The sequence below is a fragment of the Anopheles maculipalpis genome, chromosome 2RL (genome assembly GCF_943734695.1).
Source record: "Anopheles maculipalpis chromosome 2RL, idAnoMacuDA_375_x, whole genome shotgun sequence".
NCBI lineage: Eukaryota > Metazoa > Arthropoda > Insecta > Diptera > Culicidae > Anopheles > Anopheles maculipalpis.
Window position 1 is genome coordinate 20672365 of NC_064871.1, and position 20477 is coordinate 20692841.

General features: G+C 39.8%; 2 protein-coding genes across 13 annotated transcripts in view; one reads left to right on the forward strand and one right to left on the reverse strand.

Annotated features, from left to right (window-relative positions):
- Positions 1 to 20477, reverse strand: part of LOC126559328 (complexin) — a 553464-nt gene that overhangs the window by 455159 nt on the left and 77828 nt on the right. For 5 of the 11 annotated variants that reach the window (XM_050215465.1, XM_050215466.1, XM_050215475.1 and 2 more), the window contains 3 exons: positions 12750 to 12882; positions 10964 to 10990; positions 7421 to 7595 (listed from right to left, as the gene is read on the reverse strand). In XM_050215465.1, the coding sequence (XP_050071422.1) occupies positions 7522 to 7595; positions 10964 to 10990; positions 12750 to 12882 (234 nt within the window). In that variant the 3' untranslated portion in view covers positions 7421 to 7521. Of the gene's footprint in view, positions 1 to 7420; positions 7596 to 10963; positions 10991 to 12663; positions 12883 to 20477 lie in introns of those variants that run through there. The other 6 variants (XM_050215468.1, XM_050215469.1, XM_050215470.1 and 3 more) reach the window with 3 other exon arrangements.
- Positions 1 to 20477, forward strand: part of LOC126557182 (ATP-dependent RNA helicase SUV3 homolog, mitochondrial) — a 304903-nt gene that overhangs the window by 176751 nt on the left and 107675 nt on the right. The gene's annotated exons all lie outside the window — the stretch shown is intronic.

Sequence of the window (20477 nt, forward strand, 5' to 3'; positions counted from 1 at the left end):
GGGTTTTATTTTTCATTAACTGGCACCAACTAATGAACCGAGTTCTGCTCTATTTTCTCACTACGAATAACAATTTGTTAGCTTTCTTTTTGTTGTTTGAGAATTTTTTCCCCTCATCGAATAAGATCCTGTATAAAGTTAAACAAAAAAAAAAAGGTATAAATAAAACATATACAATACCAGCTAACGGTAGAAATTGTAAAGAGAAGTGTAAACTAAATAAGAAAGTTTGTAAATAGAATAGTAAAATTTAAAAAAGGAGAAAAAACGTAGAAAAAAGCGAAAGAAGTTTATACGTGAAAGATAATAATTAAAAAAAGGATAAAGAAAACAATAAAAAATATGTTAAAAAGAATAAGTTTACAGAAAACAACATGATTTACCTAGCAAAAGCACCTTTTTCGATACTTTTCGTTCCCATAAAACGACTAAACAACGGTTTGGGAAACCGGGCATGTTATTGGATTTAAACATTTTTCTTCCCTCTCTTTCTCTTTCTCTCTCTCTCTCTCTCTACTTCTTTCCCTCATCCTTATAATTTTTGCTCGTTCTCGTTTTGCTACTCACTACTTGATTTCTTTGTTCGTTTTTTTTTCGGTTGTTGTTGCACTACGCACTCGTTAAATGTGGTGTATATATAATATATATGTATGTATATATGTATGCTCATGCCACGACCCCGATGCATGACACAATTTAGTCCATAAATCAGCTTCCCTCTCTTTGTAATTGACATGTATATTGTTTTCCTTTGCATTCGATTTACTTTATCGGTGTTTTTTTTTTTACCTTAGCACAGGCCAGAACTTGCTTGTGTTTAATTATGTTTCTTCTATATTTTTTCGTTTTCTTTTTACTTTGGCTCTGTGTGTTTGTGTGTATGTGTGATTATTTATATATATATAGTGCTACTTTTACTAACGTTTGCTGCTGTTGTAGGCTATATGCTATTCTCTTTTTATTTCTTATTGCGTCGCTTGGTCGAAAATCATTCACGAAAGAATAGCACACAATGAAATCCACCACAAATCCAAATAAAGCACTTACTTTAACATTATTTTCAATGCATGCAAACAGAGCGTGGTTCACGTGTACGTGTTAGGCTGTTTGTAGAACAACTAAAGTAATACGAATATAAGAAGAACAGGAGTAGAAGCTTACCATGTTGTTCCATTTTTTTCATTTGTCCCGTAGCTAGCCACAATTAGCTTAGAGGGATGCGTGTCGGTGTGTGTAAGTGTGTTACTCGGTTAGTAATGGTTTATGTTGATCGATAGAATAGATAGAACACATTCATCAATTTGCGTCAAAGAACAAAAAAAGAAGAGCGAACAGAGCAAACACCGAACAGAACAGAAGGAAAGCATATACCAAAAACCAAAACAGTAAGCACAGCATTAAAAAGGCCATTGAGTTTTGTTCGGTTTTTTTTTTGTTTTCAACAGTTTTTTTTTGTTTTCTGTGTTTTATTCCTTAATTTTTTAACCTTCATTTTTCAATGTGTAACGCTTTTGTTTCATGTTTGTTTGTTGTTTGGGGGTCTTGTTTTTGTTGTTTGGTTGGTTTTGTCTCGCTATCTCCATTAAACCATTTATCGTTTCTTTTAACAATTATAAACAAACGGATGCCTAATGCCATGTTTTTGTTGTTGATGTTGGTGGTTTGTTGTTGGTGACTTTGGTGATGTTTGGTGGTGGTGGTGGTGGTGATGAATTGTTGTTTGTTTTTATTCCTGTGATGGGTCTGCTACTGTCGTCTGGTTGCTGTTTTGCTTTTGCCTAGTTGGTTCAGTTTTGTGTTTTCTTCTTTCATTCACTCTACACGCCAAAATCCTGCTTCCTTTCAAATGGAGATTGTTACATTATCCTTTACTAATGTCTCGTGAAATGGATGTGTTTGTGTGTGCGTGTGTGTGTGTATGTGTGTTCTGTTTCTGTGTCCATTTAGAGATGCGAGAAGAAGCCAGGATTGAGATTGTTAGATGTGTGATGCACGATGCAGCAAACAGACGTGAGTGATAAAGCGACAACAGGTGAATTGCTTGACTACACACAGACAGAAAGGTTTTAACACACTGCATTCGATTAATTGGTAGATGCTGCTGCTGCACACTCACTGTATTCCGATGTGTTTTGTTTTGCTTTGTTTCATAGTACTGTTTTGCTTTCTTTTAAATATGCTCACATATGTAGTTTCGTATATGTTTTATGTATATGGTTTCTGCGTTAATATATCTTTATATATATTTGTTTCGATACTGGTTCGAGCGGGTGAAGAAGGGAATGCGCACGAAAATGCAGAAAAAATCGACTAAAAAATTGAGTGGTTTCAGCTGGCGTACAAACATTTCATTAAATTGTTTTAAAGTTATTTTAATACGCTCTAAGTAAATAATACTGTTGTTATAAACGTGTACAAGAACAAAGCAATACAAACAGTTAAACAAAATTCTCGTCTAAAAGGTTAAATAACATAAGTAACCTAAAACAAAGCATACAATATTAAACTTTCAAAAAAGTAACTTCGATAACATATTCCAATAAAAAGAACTCATCCATTAGCCAGTATATTCACTCTTTGTTTTTTGTTTTGCTTCTTCTTTTACTAATGAACTTCATTACTTTACTTCACTACATTGCTTTTCAACTAGAGTTTGGGTTTTGTGTTACTTGCATGTTACCGTTTATATTCACTCGCACGCATTTTGGGAGGATTCCTTTACCCGCTACGTTAGATAAATGTGATTTAAAGATAGAGAGATATAGAGAAAGATAAATACGCGTCGTCTTTTTGCGCAAACGACTGACTGACTGACTGTATTTAGGAAGTGTGTGTGTGTGTTTTTAAATATTTATAGATGTCTGTGTGTGTATGTATGTGTGAGTAAAGATTGATCGCATCCTAATGGTTTCATGTTTCGTATGTTAATCGGTCACTGTTGCGCTTTCGCTTCTTTGGTTTGCCAATCATTAGCAAGCTTCCTGTGCACTAGTGTTAGTGTATTACCTCGTGTGAATGTGTGAAGAATTATTTATATCATGTTTTATTGTGGTTTTTGCACAATATTCCGTTCTTACTGTTTCACCATCGTTCAATGTGTGTTTGTGACTGGTCTGTGACAAATGTACGCATTGTTTCGGGTTTTTTTCTTGTTGTTTTTATTAATATACATTCACTACAAGTACACACATTCACAAACACACACACACACATACATACACACATACAGGACATTAATGAGCAGAGAAAAAACGCCTTGAGCAGAAAAAAGGAAATATCTTACCAGAAACGATACAACGCTGAAGATAGTGATCGCGCGACGGGAAAATTCGTGCCATACTGCCCCGTGTATGTGTATGTGTGCTCGTTTGTGTGTGTGTGTGTGTGTGTGTGAGTGTGTGTGAAATGAAATGATTTACTGCTATTATCCTGTTCTCTTTGTGGGTTTTACTTGTAATGTTTAACAAACATCCATTTCCATGTGGTTTTATTCTTAACTTTCGTTTTCCTCTCACGCAAACAGGATTATATCGATTGTTATATTATTGCTCTTTTACACATTGATCGTATTTCAACTATAAATATCGAACGAACGTAACAACAAACACAACCAACACGACATCAAATGCACAAACGTGTGTGAATGTTTGTTTGTGTATGTGTGTGTGTGAGTGAGTGAAAGCGAGAGCAGATAGAAAGAGGCGGGGAGGGGGCCAGAAGAGGCGAAAAGCGGAAATGGGCGAGTGACACATGTCACAGAGGAAAGTGGACACGTCTTAGTAGGCGATGTGAAATAATTCAACAACAACAGCGCTGAAATATTTCACAAACGCGCATGAAAACTACTACGCAAAGAAGTGACAGCATATGCTTTGTAACATCCTCTCCACGTAAGGGACGTTCAGCACAAGAGTACAGAAAAAGGATTTGAGCGTTTGTTTAGATGTGTATGTGTGTGTATGTATGTATGGCTCGCTAATCCAGACAAACTGGACAGCTACTTTTCCTATACAATTTATCACTCATTGTGTTTTTTTTTCCTTTAAATTTAACTGACATTGGGCGTCTCATTATTGCGCGGTTTTCTTTCTGGGGAAGTCAGATTACTTTCACTACTCCATCACTCAACTCGGAAGTGCACTTGAAGATGCTGCAATTCGATGTTTTTGGGTTGTTTTTTTTTTGTTGTTGTTGTGTGTTTCTGGTCGTTTGTGGTTTTACATATATATATATATATGTGTGTGTGTGAGTTGGTGTACATATAATATCGGAACATCCTCTCGAAAGTTGAGGTTCCTCGAAGTCATCAAATGTGGCGTCCGGATAGAGAAGAGCATTAGAATAGAATTGTGACAGTGAGACACGCACACAGTAAACACACAGTAACACAAGACACACATACAGACAGCAAACGGCTAGATAAATGAATTAACAACATTTAGGTAGGGATAGTGAGTAATGTTGCGCCTGCTGAAGGCGCCATTATAGAAGATCCGCTACGGCAAGCGTTCAATAAGCCCCGGGGAGTTTTATTCCAATATTATCATTGCCCCAAGTTTCTTCACCTACATTAACGTACGACATCCCTGTCCCGTTTCTTGTAAGCGGCTCACGCGTGGGAAGGATGAATGAAATTATGAGCAAGTGAGCAAACAAAGGTCTTTTCCGAACGTTCATCAGACGATCCACATCGGCACGATAATATCCAGATAACCTCACAAAATTTTCGCTTCTCTACTACACACACACACGCGCACACCATTGTCAGGTTGCATTTCCGAACATTTCCACCATTTCCACAGACGCCTGGGTTCTTTAACATACGTGTACTTGTGTGTATATATATATGTGTGTGTGTAAAGGTAACTGGCGAGCTTGTTGATGAGATCGGTCGGTTTAATTTATTCTCTTTCCATTTTCATTTGTTTTGTTTCAGTTTTCGGTGTTTTGGAATTTGGAGGTGTTGTTCTGTTTCCTTCTTTTTCCACTGTTCCGGTTTCTTCTTTTTTTTTCAAATTTCATATTTAAACTTTTAACGAATTTCAAGCTATAATTGTTATACTAATAATAATAACGCTAAAGTTTTTGTTTTTGCTTTGTTTCCTCCACTTGCTGTTGCTCTGCTGTTTCGCTTCCCTCTTCTTTTAACTTCCTTTCATTTATCTACTGTGTGTTTCTCGTTTTTGCTTCACTCTAAATATACATTCTACGCCCATCACACTTGCAGCATTTGCAACTTCTTGTTCGGTTTTGTTGTTGAAGCGGTTTGTTTCACTCTGCCTAAATGTTTTACAAGTGTTTTACAAGGGTTTTCATTATTATTTTCTCATGTGTGTCCAGTTTTTATGTCTCTGTCTGTGTGTGAAGTTATGTATGTCAGTGTACGGGTTTTCTTTTTTCTCTCGCTCTCGCTTTCACGTGTTTTTGGGTTACCTTCATTTGTAAGGTGCATAAAGTTGCTTGCTTGCTGCAAATTTTTACTTTTTGTCTTGTTTGTTTGCTTTGCTACAGTTAAAACATTTGCAATTTTTTTTTTGGTTTGCTTTTGCTTGTTGCCTTTATTTATGTATTTATTTATTCTGCATTCAATTACTTCTTAACGCTTTCAATCAACTGGGCTAACGATCAAAAAAGATAACGCGAAAAATATGTCTGCGAGTGTGTGTCCGTGTGTTTTACATTTTTCTTTTACTAACGCGGGAGCACGCACACACACACACAAGCGCTACGAGCTTCCGTTGGATTTTCCGAGGCGGGATGGCGTTTTGTTTGGTTTGTGTATGTAATTTATTACCATTATAATTCGGCTCCAATTAATCAAACAATGTTCCGGGGAAAGCATTTACGGTTGAGATCGGTTAGCTGAGATCGCCGTTGATCGAGATACGATCATGCTGCCATTGCTTCTCCCCCTACCCACACACACACACACACAAACGCTTCTCCCTCGGTCTGCTTCGTCCTGGGTTTTGCTTTTGCTTTGGTTATCACTTTGGAACTCTATCACAAACATTTACATTTATGTGATTGCAGATTTTTTATTTTTTCGTTATAGAAAGAAGGGCAGCCGGAGAGAAAATTGTTTTCTGTCTGTGTGTGTGCGTGTGAGAGTGAGATTAAGAATCAGAATATATAATTCTGCAAATGGATAGACAGAAAATAGAAGAGAATCAGACAAAACGCAAGCAGTTGAGATTGCGATAAGGGGATGAAAAAATGTGGAAAAGCGATCCAATCCGTTTCGAACAGCGTTTCGAAACCGAACCGGTAACGCACTGAAACCGATCGATGTAGTACATTGGGTGACATTTTTTTTTCCACTCAACCCCTGCTTTCTAAAGCGATTCGCGATCGCAATGGATCGATCTTACAGATTCTCGATTACAAACTCAACAACGCTTCCAAGCAGGAAAGAACAACGGAAAAATAACGGATCATTCAAACGTAACAGGCTGCTAGATAGCAACGATCGTGCGATCGTACGATAACGAATTTTCTCTACAAAACTTACATATTCTATACTTCTGTATGTCTGTGTCTTTGTGTATGTGCGTCTGTTTGTGTCCATGAGAAGGATGAAAAGGAGGGGGCTGCTGGCCCAGAAAAAGAGGTTTTATTATTTGCAAAGTATTTGAAAACGGAAACACTCCAGTGGCTGTGTATGGGTGTGGTTAGTGTGTATTGTGTTGTCGTTTCGAGGAGATTAATCACAATTTTTGCTTATTTGTTTTTTCTTTTCTTCTTTTTGCCTGATGTAAGTTCAATTACTTGGTTTTTTCTTTTGTTGCTCTTCATTACGTTACGCATTACTTTTATACTGCACTACTAATTTTCTTGTTTTGGTTTTCCTTTACTTTGCTAAGTTTTTTTTTGTGTTTTTTTTGCTGTTGTTGCTTTGTTTTCATCCTTACACGCAGCAAAGAGCTCCTAATATTTTTAACAATTTTTGGAATAATTTTTCTTTTATTACTTTTTACTTTGTCTCTCGGTCGACTTGTTTTTTTTTTCTCCCACCCCCCCGTTTCATGCGGGCTACTCACAACTACTTCATGGTGGTGGAATGCACGCACCCGTCACGAAAGTCCTTCCGTTCCGTTCCGGGTGTGTGTGTGTGTATGTGTTGTCGTCGTGTGTGGGTTGGCTTCCGTTTCGGTCACGCCGGGTTCATGTGTGTATGTAAGTATGTCCGTTGTTGAAATGGTATCATTGTTCCAGGTTGTGGAGCATTCCAGCCGGATGCCATTCTGGCATTTGACGATCATACATTGTTCTCTCACTTTCGCGATTACAGCGATGCAATCGAATCCTGTAGAAGTTGAGTAGAGGAAGCTTTCGCAGGTGGCTTCAGAGCACCTGGATCCGATCGATGACGAGTACTGCTCCACACTGCTGTACGCGGAGTTGTTGTTGGTTTTTGTGTGTCTCTGTGTGTGTGTGTTTGTGAGTAGTTGTGGTGACTGATGTCGTCAAATATTACTGAATACTTGGTTGGTAGAGAACGCACGGTACGGCGATGCACAATCACTGCAAGGAGCATTTGCCTTCGATTTGTGTCTTGATCTCGTTCACCTGCGTCTCTATGGAGTTTTTCAACTCTGCCGCCGCCATATTGGTAACGATCGTCGCGATGTGGTGGTTATTGTTGATACACGTCGCGTCGAAACCGAGGATTGTTAGTTGTTAGTGATGATGGTTCGTTCCGGTTTAGTTGCAAAAAGGTAGCGAAGGCGAAGCAGTAGCAGTAGAGGTAGTAGTGGTAGTAGAGGTAGTTATGTTAGAGGAAATAGAGAGAGAGAGAGAGAGAGAGAAAAAAGAGAAGACAAAAAACATGTACTCATTAGCAAGATTCGTTTGCACTTTTCGCCAAAGTAATAAAATGTGTGTAACAGTCATGGCATCCATCATCCAGTTTGAGAGCCTTGGAGAGGTGTGTTTAACAGGGCTCTTTCTGTGTTTTGTTTTTTTTTTACTTTGTTCTTATTGTTAGTTATACATAGTGTATGTCTCGAGTTAGTATGAAACACAAGCTGATCAGATGCGATGAGCAGCCAAGACTAGATATAATATGTAAACATATTGATATACATTTATTTATATATTTTGCAGATATAAACTTTGAAAACAGACATGTAAACAGCTAGAAAACGAGAAATAGAGTGATAGATGTAGAATTCAGGTTTTTGGGGTTTGGTTAGGACTAAATAGAATTAAACAAAATACAGCGACAGTCACAGCCACAACCAGTAAGTGGTGTATAATTATTGTGTAACTTAACACAAACGAGTAAGGGTTACTTATAATTTGTGATTTATACGGGCTTTCGTTGTTTTTTCTTTTGTTGCAATGTAAGATGTTTGTGGACTCTGTGTGTCTTGTTAAAAGGAACCGATCGCTAAATAAACCAAACACCCATTTTTTGTTCCATTGTAACAAGACTAAGGAGTAAGGATTTTTGTGTTGTACAGTTTCATTTACCATTAATAAAACCATTCCCATTCGGTTGGTGATTTTGTGTGTGGCCACATGCAACCCCTTTAAATCATGGTTGAGTGTGGTGTCAGAAACAGTGTAGCAAAGTTGATGTGTGACCTGACCCATTGACACCATTAGCCAAACGTTGTGTCTACACTGTCACTTTGGATGATGTTGAGTGCAACAACCATATTTATCAAACTTGGATTGCTGTCCACACCAATCGTGCCGTGCTCGAGCTTCCTACCGTCCGCTACTTGACAGCGTGGTTAGTAGCGATGGCTTTTAGTGATCGATCGCTCAGTATCGATTCCGTTTGACATTTTGCACAAATTGGTGGTAAGGTGGACGGTGGACTTCATTGTGAACCGCGGGGCATCGTAGTGCCATTGATTAGGTAAGTGGGTCATGAAGTAGCAAACAATATACTTTTTATGGTTATCGTTCGAGTGTGTTATGGTGATTGTTTAATTTGAGCGAAGAGCACAATCACGTGGTGAAGCTTTGTGGTCATGTGTGGAGTGGATTGTGTGATGTATTATAGTCTCATGTTTAGTAAACAGACAGATAGACAGACAGACAGACAGAGAAGGGGAGAGAGGTTTATGAAAATTTTCCCAACCGGAAAAAATGCAAACGAAACGATGGAAGGATTTTGTCATAGAACGGAGGAAAGGCAGACAGTAAGGAATGTAGGTTGATACACGTGCAATAGAGGGATGGAGAGATGGAATGGATGTAGTAGGTATGATGATGGAGCTGATATACCAGTAGTGTTTTTTAGCAGCTCTTTGGCCACCGATGCTGAAGAAAGTAGGAAGATATTGAATGAACTTCTTGCAAGAAAGTGCCGCCTGTAGGATAAAAACTGGAGAAACTCTTTTCTCTTCTCCTTTTCTTTCTTCTTCTTTTTTCATTATGCTACTACAATCTGATATTTTTCTTTCTGTTTCTCAAACCAAGGTCTCTTCTATTTGCTGTATTGAGATACAAAATAAAAAAAATATGCTGCAAATGAAACGAATAAAAAAAAAAAAAATTTCTCCAGCGAAATTATTTAGCAAAGCAAATTAAAATGAAAAAATAAACAAACAATTTGGCTGCACTTTCTTTGTGTATGGGGAAAGAACGTCTTGCCGGTAGTGAAGAGTGCTCGTAAGGAAAACAGGAAAGAAGGAAAGACAAGAGCTGTATCAGTTGTGTATTGGTGGTGTTAACACACAAGACACAAGAAACACGTCCATTTTCTTCTCGCAAGCGTACGTTGTGTGGTTTTGAGTTTGAGTATACTGTTACAATTACTGACCCGTTGTGTTAGTGGGGAAACGTTAAGAAATGTATTGTAGAAATTTATAAAACTAAAACACAATTGCTTGATCAGTGTTAAGAAAAAGCAAACAGTCAGAGAAAAAAAGCTAAAGAGTAAAAGAGAAAAAAAAAGCTATCAAACACGTACACAGTGAACATGGCGTATGGCCGTTGAACAACAGAGCGGGTAAAACTGGCGGTGTTGTGTGTTGGAAAACAAGACGATATAGAATATATTATAGAACAAAGAAACGAAATAGCTAGTGAGTGAAAGTTTAAGAACAAAGGATGATAAAGATAGTAAAAAGATCAACAAGACGAAAACTCACTTACAATGTAGTAAGCACTAGACACAGAAGAAAGGGAAAGCGATTATAATGAATAGAAAGAGAGGAATAAAGAGTGGAAGTAGGTGCAATCAAAAGACGATTTCAAAAGGGCAAAGGGCAAAACAGAAAACTAAACCAAAACATGAGAAACGAAAAGCATAATTCGATTCAGTAAAGAAAGCCTAAAATGAACCAATATCTGCTTCACCGCTTGAGGGAGTTCTCGATCACACGAGCCCTTTTTGATGGCTGCAGCCGTGAAACAGATTCGCTCAGACCATAACAATACACATGAAAGAGAAAGAGAAGCCTATCGCTGTACAACTAGAGGACAAGGATCGAGGTGCTCTTGAGCGTAGTTATGGCAAGGGAAAATTATTGATAGATATTGGTGATCATCAACACAATACAAAAACACGTGCTTTTGTATGTGTTTGCCACTAAGACGCTCAAGAGTTTCGCTTCGAGGGCGGCGGTGGATGAGAACCGCATTACTTTTGTTATTGATAAAGATACGTTTAGTTACGTTTAGATAACATCCAACATTTCAATCACTACACATACGACACACACTTATATTGGTGAGTACGAAAACGTTCAAACATTGGGCACAATAGTTAACCATCGAGGTAACGGTGTAACAGGAGTTGGGAAGAGAATAATTGGGTGAAATTGCTGGATCGAGAGGAGTTTGAACATAGGAAAAAGGCAAGTAGAAGAGAGAGAGAGAGAGAGAGAGCGAAGAGAGTGAAAGAGAGAGAGAGAAAAAAAACATAGGGAACAACATCTGTTTGAGATTGTTTTGCTTGGTTTTAGCAGAAAGTTGTTACACTACACAATATCTTACTACTTACTTCGGTTACCGGTTGATGGTTCGCCATCTACAAGAAACGGGATCAAAATGGTTTTCTTTGGTGGGTAGTTCATTCGATGAGCGTTGTGACGAGGTGAGGTTGTTTGGTTTTGTTTTTCTTCTTGGTTTAAGTGTGACTTCATTCGGAGTTTTTTGCTCGGGGTATAGGGGTTTTGCTTATGTTTTGTTTTTGAATTGGGTGTTTTGACATGGGTAGACGGGATGTATGGTGTGATACTCGGAGTGTGGAACCGATGTGAATGCAATAGATGTGCGGTTTTGTGGAGTGATGGTTGGAGGCTTGGAAAAGACTTACATCGCACTCCAACCAGGTGCAATGGAAAGGATCGTTTCGGTACTGATTCGGCTACAGAGTTTGGTGAGTGAGAAGCGAGACATTACGCTAGGCGAGACAGACGCGAGAAAGATGCTCTAATTCTGCGATCGATTCTACAGAGTACGCAACCACGCTTTGGGAGCATTTTATAGTTGTTTTTGTAGTGTAAATATACGGTCCAGAAACCATGACAAAGTGTCCTCATTTGAGGACATTTTGTTTTTATCATAAGAAGAGATATAAAGCTCCTAGATGCTTAGTGTAAGGTTGGTAGTTTTGTTGACATATTGTCAAAAGTCAGTTGATTGTTCGCTTTCTAGAAAATTGTAAATCTAACGTTGAATACAAAATTAAACTAAAATAATTTAAAGTAAAATACAAAAAAAAAACAAAACTAATGGAAAATAAAATAGAACACAACAGAATAAAAAATAAATAAATACTTCGAGGAACATGTATGGATAAAGTTGACTCGCAGCCGAGTAGCCCGTATCGTTATTTTAGACACCTAGAAATTTTGATCTATTCTACTGTTGTATGTGGTAAAATATTTAGTACAAGCTTAAACACCAATAATGCATCATAACAACAACATTCATGTGGTGCTCAACATTCATATATGTATCTTAGTCTAATGCCATATCGTCAAAACCCGTTAGTCGGGCGTAAAAGCTACATCCTACACATATCAATCATTTGGCGATCTGTAAAATGATCTTTTTTTTTTTTTAAATAACTGTTTTGCATGTTAATGATGAATGTCAAATGTGTAATATGAAAATGAAAACTAATGTGTAAGGAAAACGAATAGAAAATAAATGAAGCAAAAACTTAAAAAGAAAAGAATTGAACATACAAAAAAGAAACAATACGCAACTTTATTACAAAACAACAAATATACAGAAATTATGCAAAACTGACCTAAAATAATATTCGATTACAATGAACAGAAGAAGAATAGGGAAGAAGGCAAATCGTACTATTGTCATTCATTTTCTGTTTCGAGGTAAATCATTCCTGCTTATCCGCGGGTGCTTTTGCTGTACGACTCGTCCGCCGGTCGTCGCCCAAACAACAACAGCTTTCAAAAATATCATTGTTTGTGCCTTTATGTTTGTGTGTCTGTGAGAAAGATATGTTGTTGTGTTGTTGTTGTGGGATGCGGGGAGGGGGGGGGGGGGGGAGGGCAACACGTTTCATGATAAATTTATATCGATCAAAAATGCATCTACTGCAGTCGAGCAAAAATGCATTGCGAAACCCAATGTTTCGATCACGTACCAGGTAGAGGGAGTAAGAGTGTTCCTAGTGTTTAATTTCCCTCCCCCACCCACAAGAACTTCATGGCCCCCCTGCTCATTTACTCCCTCTCCCACTCCCCCACCCATCCCACTCTACTTCCAGCAGGCGAAGCGACCGAACAGGGTACGCGCGCGTCCACAATACTTACTCGTGAAGTCGTCTAGATCCTCCTGTTCCGCCTCGGCCGCAAGCTCTTCGGGCGTTTTCTTCTTCCGCATCAGTGGATTCGGTTCCTCCTGAGGTGCCTGTTCAACGATTTCCTCCTTTTTCTTTATGTTATACTGTAACGAGAGCGGGCAAAGTGTGCAAAGTGTGTGGTTAGAACTGGGCGTCAGCTTCGGAGCAATCTGGATGATGGCCGTAAGTCATAGTGCGCGATTACGAAACACATAATGCTAATCGTCAAGCAGCGGTACTACGACGGTGGGTGAGCGAATGGGGCAGGGAGACGATCGACGATATTTCCATGCCCACCTAATAGAGAGACAGTACTTAGCGTAAAATAGATTTCTTTTTGACTGGAAACGGTTCCAGTACTGTTGCCATCATCATCATCATCATCATCATCACCATCATCATTATCATTACCATTGAGTAATGTTGCCCACGCGTTGTAAAAATGTTGCCTGCAATCACCATTAGCTCCTTTCTGTCACAAAAAATGAGGAATATCATCGTTATCGTAACTTCTCTCATCCGTAGGTTTGTGATTCACACAGATTTTTGTGACGAACCGACCCCGAATGTTGGGCCATCTTCCAAGGATTTGTCTGCCACATTTCATCCGTTTTTTTTCGGTCACTCAAACGGTTGACTGGTTACCGACTTTCACTCTGACAAGCCGCCCGTGACCGCAGGAGAACAACCAAGCGAACGAACAACAACTGTTCAACGAACCGGCAATGATGTTGATTGGGAGACCAAATTGCACCATTTTGCTTGCCTAAAGGTGTCGAAAAGCGATTAGAGCAACCGAACGGCCACTTCTGCCCACGAACTTGCAGGGCGCACGTTACGCAATCACGTGCCACAAACCACTTTGCAGGGACATTAGCGGGACAACGCTTTGTGTCGGAAACTATTTGACACCGTTCGGGGCTCTACGGAAAATCAGGACAAGTGATGAGTGAACGATAATAGTATTGAAAGATATCTATTACCCCCGTGATGGAATTCGTTTGCGCCGTAAATCATTCATCTAATTGTGCGAATTCTGTACAGTCCTGTCACACGTGCGGAAGAAAAAATGTGTCGGAAGCAGTGGGATTAAATGGAAAAGATCACCCAGATGGTTTACAGTATCGTCGTTTGATCCGCTGACGTTTTGACATCGAGAAAGCGTGAGTAATGGAGAAGGATTACTGTATTGTGCGTGTGGTTTGGAAGCCGTTTGGTTCAATTTATTTACTTTGATTCCATTTTCATCTCACGGTTCCGTTAAATCTCGTGCTATTTAAGAGGGTAAAAATGCATCAATGCACCGTATGTGAGAGTCATTCCGAAGTGCAGATCCAGTTTCGATTTTAATTAAATTTTTGTGCAACTCAGTTCACCATATGCACTCGAGTAGGGAAGATGGAATGAAAAGCAACTGCACTCAAAAACATGCTGTAATTGACTGGCTTGAATCCTGCCTGCACAGGGATTCAGTGCGTATTAACGTTTGGGAGCTTGGAAAAATCCCGAAATCGTTATTCGTGCGAATGCATTAATCTGGAGCTGGTTCAATTGATATTTATATCCCTTTTTTTACGTATTATTTACATGCTTTTCATATGCAACGAGGCAAACAAACGAAAAACCAATACGCCACACACGCGCACATAGCTTTCCGGAAACGAATCACCGGCCAGAGAAGAAAACGGCAATGATTAATTTCACCAACCATTTTTAAAGATTGAAAATGGAATCAGTAGGCATACATTAATTGGCTTACATCATGTTGCCATTCTCTTCTTTTGAAGATGCAGATATGTGCTTTATGTGTCTTTGGGTGAACTTATCATACTTGTCGCACAAAGTGAACAGTTTTCATTAACTGATTGTAGCGGCATATAATCAGAACCTTCATTACGGGAACGTGCATAGGCGACGCTACATCAACGTGCGCAGATGGTTGCAACAAGTGCAACAACTGTACATCCGATGTACAAGTCTAACACAAGCAAATCCATCTTGCTGGTGACACAACATACGATACGATAGGAACGAGAACGTATTTCACAATAGTGCGCCAGCAGTGTTGACGGGCAAGGGCGCCGGATAAGCTCGTCCATGTGCTGTGACAAAATTGTTTCCTTTGTGTTGCCTGCTCGTCCGCCAAACGTAACCAGGGCAGGGGAATGTCAGGATGGTTTTAATTACACATCCTTCATAATTAAATTAGACTCACGCGAGCGCTTGACACTGTCACGTATGCGTGCGGCTGGTAGCACGGTACGCTGGCGCTCGCTGTGTGTCGCTGCGCCGTGTTAGATAAGAGAGCAGCACAACAGTCGAGCGGTCATGTGCTTGCGCTTAACGTGGCGCATTCCCAACCATCCAGGCATTTCTGCAAGGGTTTCTGCATCCGGTTTCGATGTTGTTCTTGCTTGTGTCCGACAGCGTTAAGACAAACATACGGGCTTGCTGCAGGGAAGCCGATTTCCTTTCGGAAATGGTCGCTTGTCGGATGGCCAACGACATCGCTGTCTGGTGTAATTTGTAGCGATTGAAGCGATGTGCTATGCGCAAGCTAATGAACATGTTTGCATCGTTAAGAGGTGCATTAGATTGATTGTGTAGCGTTTGCAATTTTGTCTGGCAGCTAATGAAAGTAAGGTTGTTTTATAGTGTATTGAAATGGTCTCTCGAATACTCGTTCAAAATCGAAATTTTCAACATTTTAAAGTCTTACTGTACTATACTCTTGATAGGTTTCCGCACAGGTTTAAAGCAACCAGAAACCAACCATGATTTAACATTCACAATACCATATATCGTCGATTCGTGCCCGAAACGTGTAAATGGCAGGTTGCAGCTCATGATTTGATGAATGTACCGCTCATCAAACACCGGTTGAAGAGGCTTGCCCGGTGCGAGATTGTAAAGCAGAAATCCTTCAAGCTTGAGAGCGTGTTCCCTTCAATGGCAAACGGACAATGCTGGTAGAGTGTGGTTTGATTGCAGAAATCATTAGCGAACAGACATCCTGTCTGCACGACTCCTTAGTGCTGCTTTTAAGGAAGCCTCTCGACTGAAGAGCAGCAGCAGATGTAAATACACTCGTCCAAACCCCACTCGAGTCAGCACTTGGCCAGCTCCTTGCCCGAATCCTGGCTCCCGTTTCAGTTTGATACATTATTCATCGCACCGAAACCGACGACCGACGCGATAGCTCATGCAAATCCGGGATCGCTTCTCTTGGGGCTGTGCTATACTATTCGTAAAGTCAGCAGTTAACCATACGTGACGGATAGTTGCTAGCGGACGATGCCATGGTTTCCTTCCATTTATATCGCTTTCCTTGCTCGATTACGCTTAGTTCAGCGGATCGATGGTTTAGCGTATTGTTTGAACGCTTTTTTTACTCACTCTATCCATGGATACAGGGGCCATGGAGCTATGGAGACAGGAAGGTTGTTTGGCGCGTTTTGTCACACGATTGTACGCTAATCAAGCAGGTGCATTTAATTGATTTGCATCCGTACAAAATCACGCCGAAGGTGACAGGATGCTTATCATGTAGTGTAGCTATTAATTAACATGAATGAATTGCCAGCATAATGTTGATTGAGAGAGCTATTGAAAAGCGTCGTTAAAAGTAATGCAACATTTCGTGTGGTTCGTTGTAATGGCTGTTGTGATTGATATCTCTTTTTCAGAGCTTTCATTGGCTCATGTAGGGTTTGGATCATCTTTTTTTTTTATTCATAAAGGATTGATAAGGCCACGTCGCATTGATGAGGGTTTAGCTCACTTAACTTAAAAAAAAAACAGCAGTTTAAATTTTCTTAGACTGTAAAAAATATAAATCGGTTCCGTCGGGCGTCATAAATTAACAAAACTAGTTTAAAGCGCGCCAGAAAAAGCGCTACAAATCTAAAAACGAAAACGTTTACAACATCACTCCAATAACAGTGTGGATTTAGAGTGTAATGCAGCAGAAGTTTTCCTTATGGAAAAAAGTTTTAAAAAAAGGAACAAAATAGCTCTTCTTTTCAATCGGCTAATCCCGTCGGCTTAGTTGCAACGATAATCCGGATTGGAATGGTATTTTCCCATTTGTAGGCTCCTTTTGCAAGCAGCCGTGTACCGTTTTCCAGCCAACACAAATGTTTGCCTATCTCGAAAATGCACGGTGGAAGTTACACCGTGCACATTTTGCCAGCACTTGGAAAATTAGATAAATCAATAAAAGCGATCCAGCGTAAGCTTGCCACGGGGAAACTGCATCGTTGCTGATGCGCTAAAATGGATTGTGTGAGCACCGCTTTCGGGTGGTTGTAATGGAAAGTTGTGCTCAGGAATCGTAATCGTTTGATGTTTTCTATAGTAAACAACAAAAAGATTTTGCCGAATTTAGTGATTTGCTTAACGAGATGAAAGCAGCTCCCGGATTAAAGGAATTGGTAAATGGGATAGTTGGGCTAATTGATCATATTATCAGCATGTTGCTCACTGCTCTATGTCTGAAACTGCATCGCAACTGATTGTTTGCACAAACAAAAATTATCTCAGTGTAATATTTTAAGTAGCTTTATGAGCAAGATCTACGGGCAAACATTATTTTTATGACATTTGTAACGAACTTTTGTATCTTGTCTTTAGGTGAATTTCTTAACCTCTCACCTAATCTCGGTCACAAACCATGAGTATAAGCCCCATTAATCAAGATCTCTTTCCAGCTTAAACCATCTGCACTCTGGGCTGGGCATATATTTTACGACAGGAAGTATGTATCACACACCATACCATCGTTTGTTGTAGCGTGTAACCTTTGAACCCACACTGCCCGAAAGTTGCGTCAAGTAATGTAATGAATAATGCCGCATAATAAGATTGTCCGAAGCGTGCAGCGTACGCGCAAAGTTTGGTGGATTACCCGTGATGTGTTGTTTTATGCCGCCGATAAAACAGCGCTGGTAATTGTGCTTTTAGCGGAGCAAGTAAGATAGCGAAGGAGGCGAGTGACATGCAGAAGAAAGGTAGATGAAATAAGGCCTATTATTTCTTCCGGATCCCATCAATATAGCTCATTATCATAAAATTTATCTCCATGTTGAGAGGCGAAGCAATACGGATGTTATACTTTCCTTGCCGTCGGAAACACCATGCGTCTCCATCGGCAAGAGCACAGTAGGGTATGAACCACTAGGCGCCTCCATTATGTGAAGCGTAAAAGACCAGTGTTTTTATTTTCATAGATCATATTAATATTCGTAAGCCGTTCTTCCTGAGCAAACACAAAATGCGACATATAGTGAAATATTAGAAATCCGCTTGTAAAAGGGTTAAAGTTTAAGAAAACTAGAAAAAAATCAACACAAACAAATCAATAAAAAAGCAAACAACAGCTATAAAACAAAACACATAATACATAACCATGTACACAGATTCACGAAGCTTGCTGTTGACGAGGCACTACCGGAATCAATCTGACTCCGTTAGGGAGTCTCTCATATGAAAGGACTCCCTACTAGAGTCAATTTAATCCCACGCGTAGGCATACACGAATACCGGCTATCCATGGTGCCGCCACTCGGTGAGAACTTTTTCTTTACCATCCGAAGCCCCACACGCTGGTTACACTGTTGCGGCCCGGTTTCGAGTGGGCTGCATTGCATTAACTTTCACTTTAAACTTTCACTTTTTGTTATTCACTGAAGGGAACAAAAAATTAAAGCCAAACGAAAGCCAAAAAAGTTCAAGGAATCCAAACAATCACACAGATAAAGTAGTAGGTGGGATCGGAAGGGAAGCCTTTTTGAACAAAATGAGTGAATCAAAACAAAATGTGTAAAAAATCAAACACGGTTCCACAGAGCAATACAACAAAAATTGAATGAAAAAAGAAAGAAAGCAAACGTGTTTTTCCTTTGCTCGCTCAATACTGGTACACGAAGAAACGGCGACGTAAAGTAAGAAAAGAGACGAGCCACTTTAATGGTGCGGATACGTTGATGAAAATAGACAGCGTAAAACAAGGCTATCCTTTATTGCTTGGCTTTCGCTGTGGGTACAGCTGCACCCGGGAAACCGTTGCACTAACACACTAACACCTGGCAAGGAAGAAAGGTTTTTTTCTTTCTTCAGAGCAGGTAAGTAAAATTAATGTACTTCGACGTGCGAATGGCCTTTGAACGTGGTAAAATATGGCAAAGTTAACGTTAAACGATCCCAGTGGGATGTGTAGCTGTGTGTAAAGCTAAGTTTTCACGCTTTATGTGTGTGTGTGTGTGTGTTTTTTTTTAGCGATACAGCATGTTAAAGTAACTTTAAACAAGAACCCTTTCGGATCGGAGCAGCTACTTGAAAGGTGAAATGAAAACAGATTCACAAAACTTTCTCCATTTTGCGGTTTGCAATTTAATGAGAAGAAAAATAATAGCTTTGATCATATAAAATATTACCAGCTTTTTCTCTCCCTAACAGGCTACATCCGTTGGAAAGAAAAATGTTAATAAAATTGTCTTATTATCAGCCTAATCAGCGTAAAGCACAATTGGAAAGACACGCCAAAAATATTCAAAAAAAAAAAACGCCAAAAGAACAATGCAAATTTCTTGTCCAAACCCAACCGGCATTGCTATCACAACGGGCAACGGGTAAAGTTTTATAATTTACATTGCTTTATGGGTTGCCCTTTTACGGTTATTGCTGCGTTATTATCACAACATAAAAGATTCGTAGCAAGCACAGAAAGCCACCGAGAAAGGTACATATTTTTATTAAAATTTCGTTCCTCATAAAACCGTCCGGCTCGAAAGATGGTTTTTTTGTTTGTTCGCTGCTGTCTGAGACAGAACTACATATTTAAAACCACCGAGGCGTCCAATAATTCTACAAAGTGTGGGAAAGGTGTAATGCTGTAGAATAATTTATCGCCACAGTCCTTCGCTATGAACCCACCAACGCCACCGCTTATGAAGACTTTACTTGGTCGAATCGAGATGCGAAATTCACCAGCATCGCATAAGAGGTGTCCCGGGAGCACACTGGGATAGCAGCCGAAAAGCTAGGAACTGATTTTCCTACCCTTGGTGAGACAAATGGCATTAGCGTGGTGCGGCTACGCAAATGATAAGGCGAACGGCTCACGCCGATACCGAATTGCGCTTGATTGCGATAAATTATTCAACGATCCGTGGCGATTTTTGGCGGTTCCCAACGTCGGGAACGTTTCCGGCGCCGAGGTGTTGGTTGTAAATAACGAATCGAAGCGTTCTCAAGCGCTGGGGCAAAGAAATTTTGGGTTTGAAGCAAAATTTGGCCCAGAATGCGAAATAAGGTTTATTTTTGTTATGGTGTATAATATTATCTTTCTCCTTCTTTTGGACGTGCAAGCGAACTGAGCGAAGAAAATGGACGGAAAGATGGTTGTCGGTATGATTGTGTGCTTTTCGTCGTGCTTATACACCTCTATCAATCATGGGTTTTTGGGCTACGTGGGAAGGAAGAAAAAAGCATCACCGTCCCATGAACGTTTTCATCTCGTTGCTGTACGGGTACAGTTTTCATACGCTTTGTTTAGGTTCATTTTGTACTTTACTGTCTTTGGTGCACGATTTACAAAATGGAAAAATTGATTTCTTTGATTAAACTTGTCCCCCCCCTCTCCTCCCCGACTCTAGGGCATTTTCGCACCCCGCACAGGGACCATTCGGCAGAGCTTTAT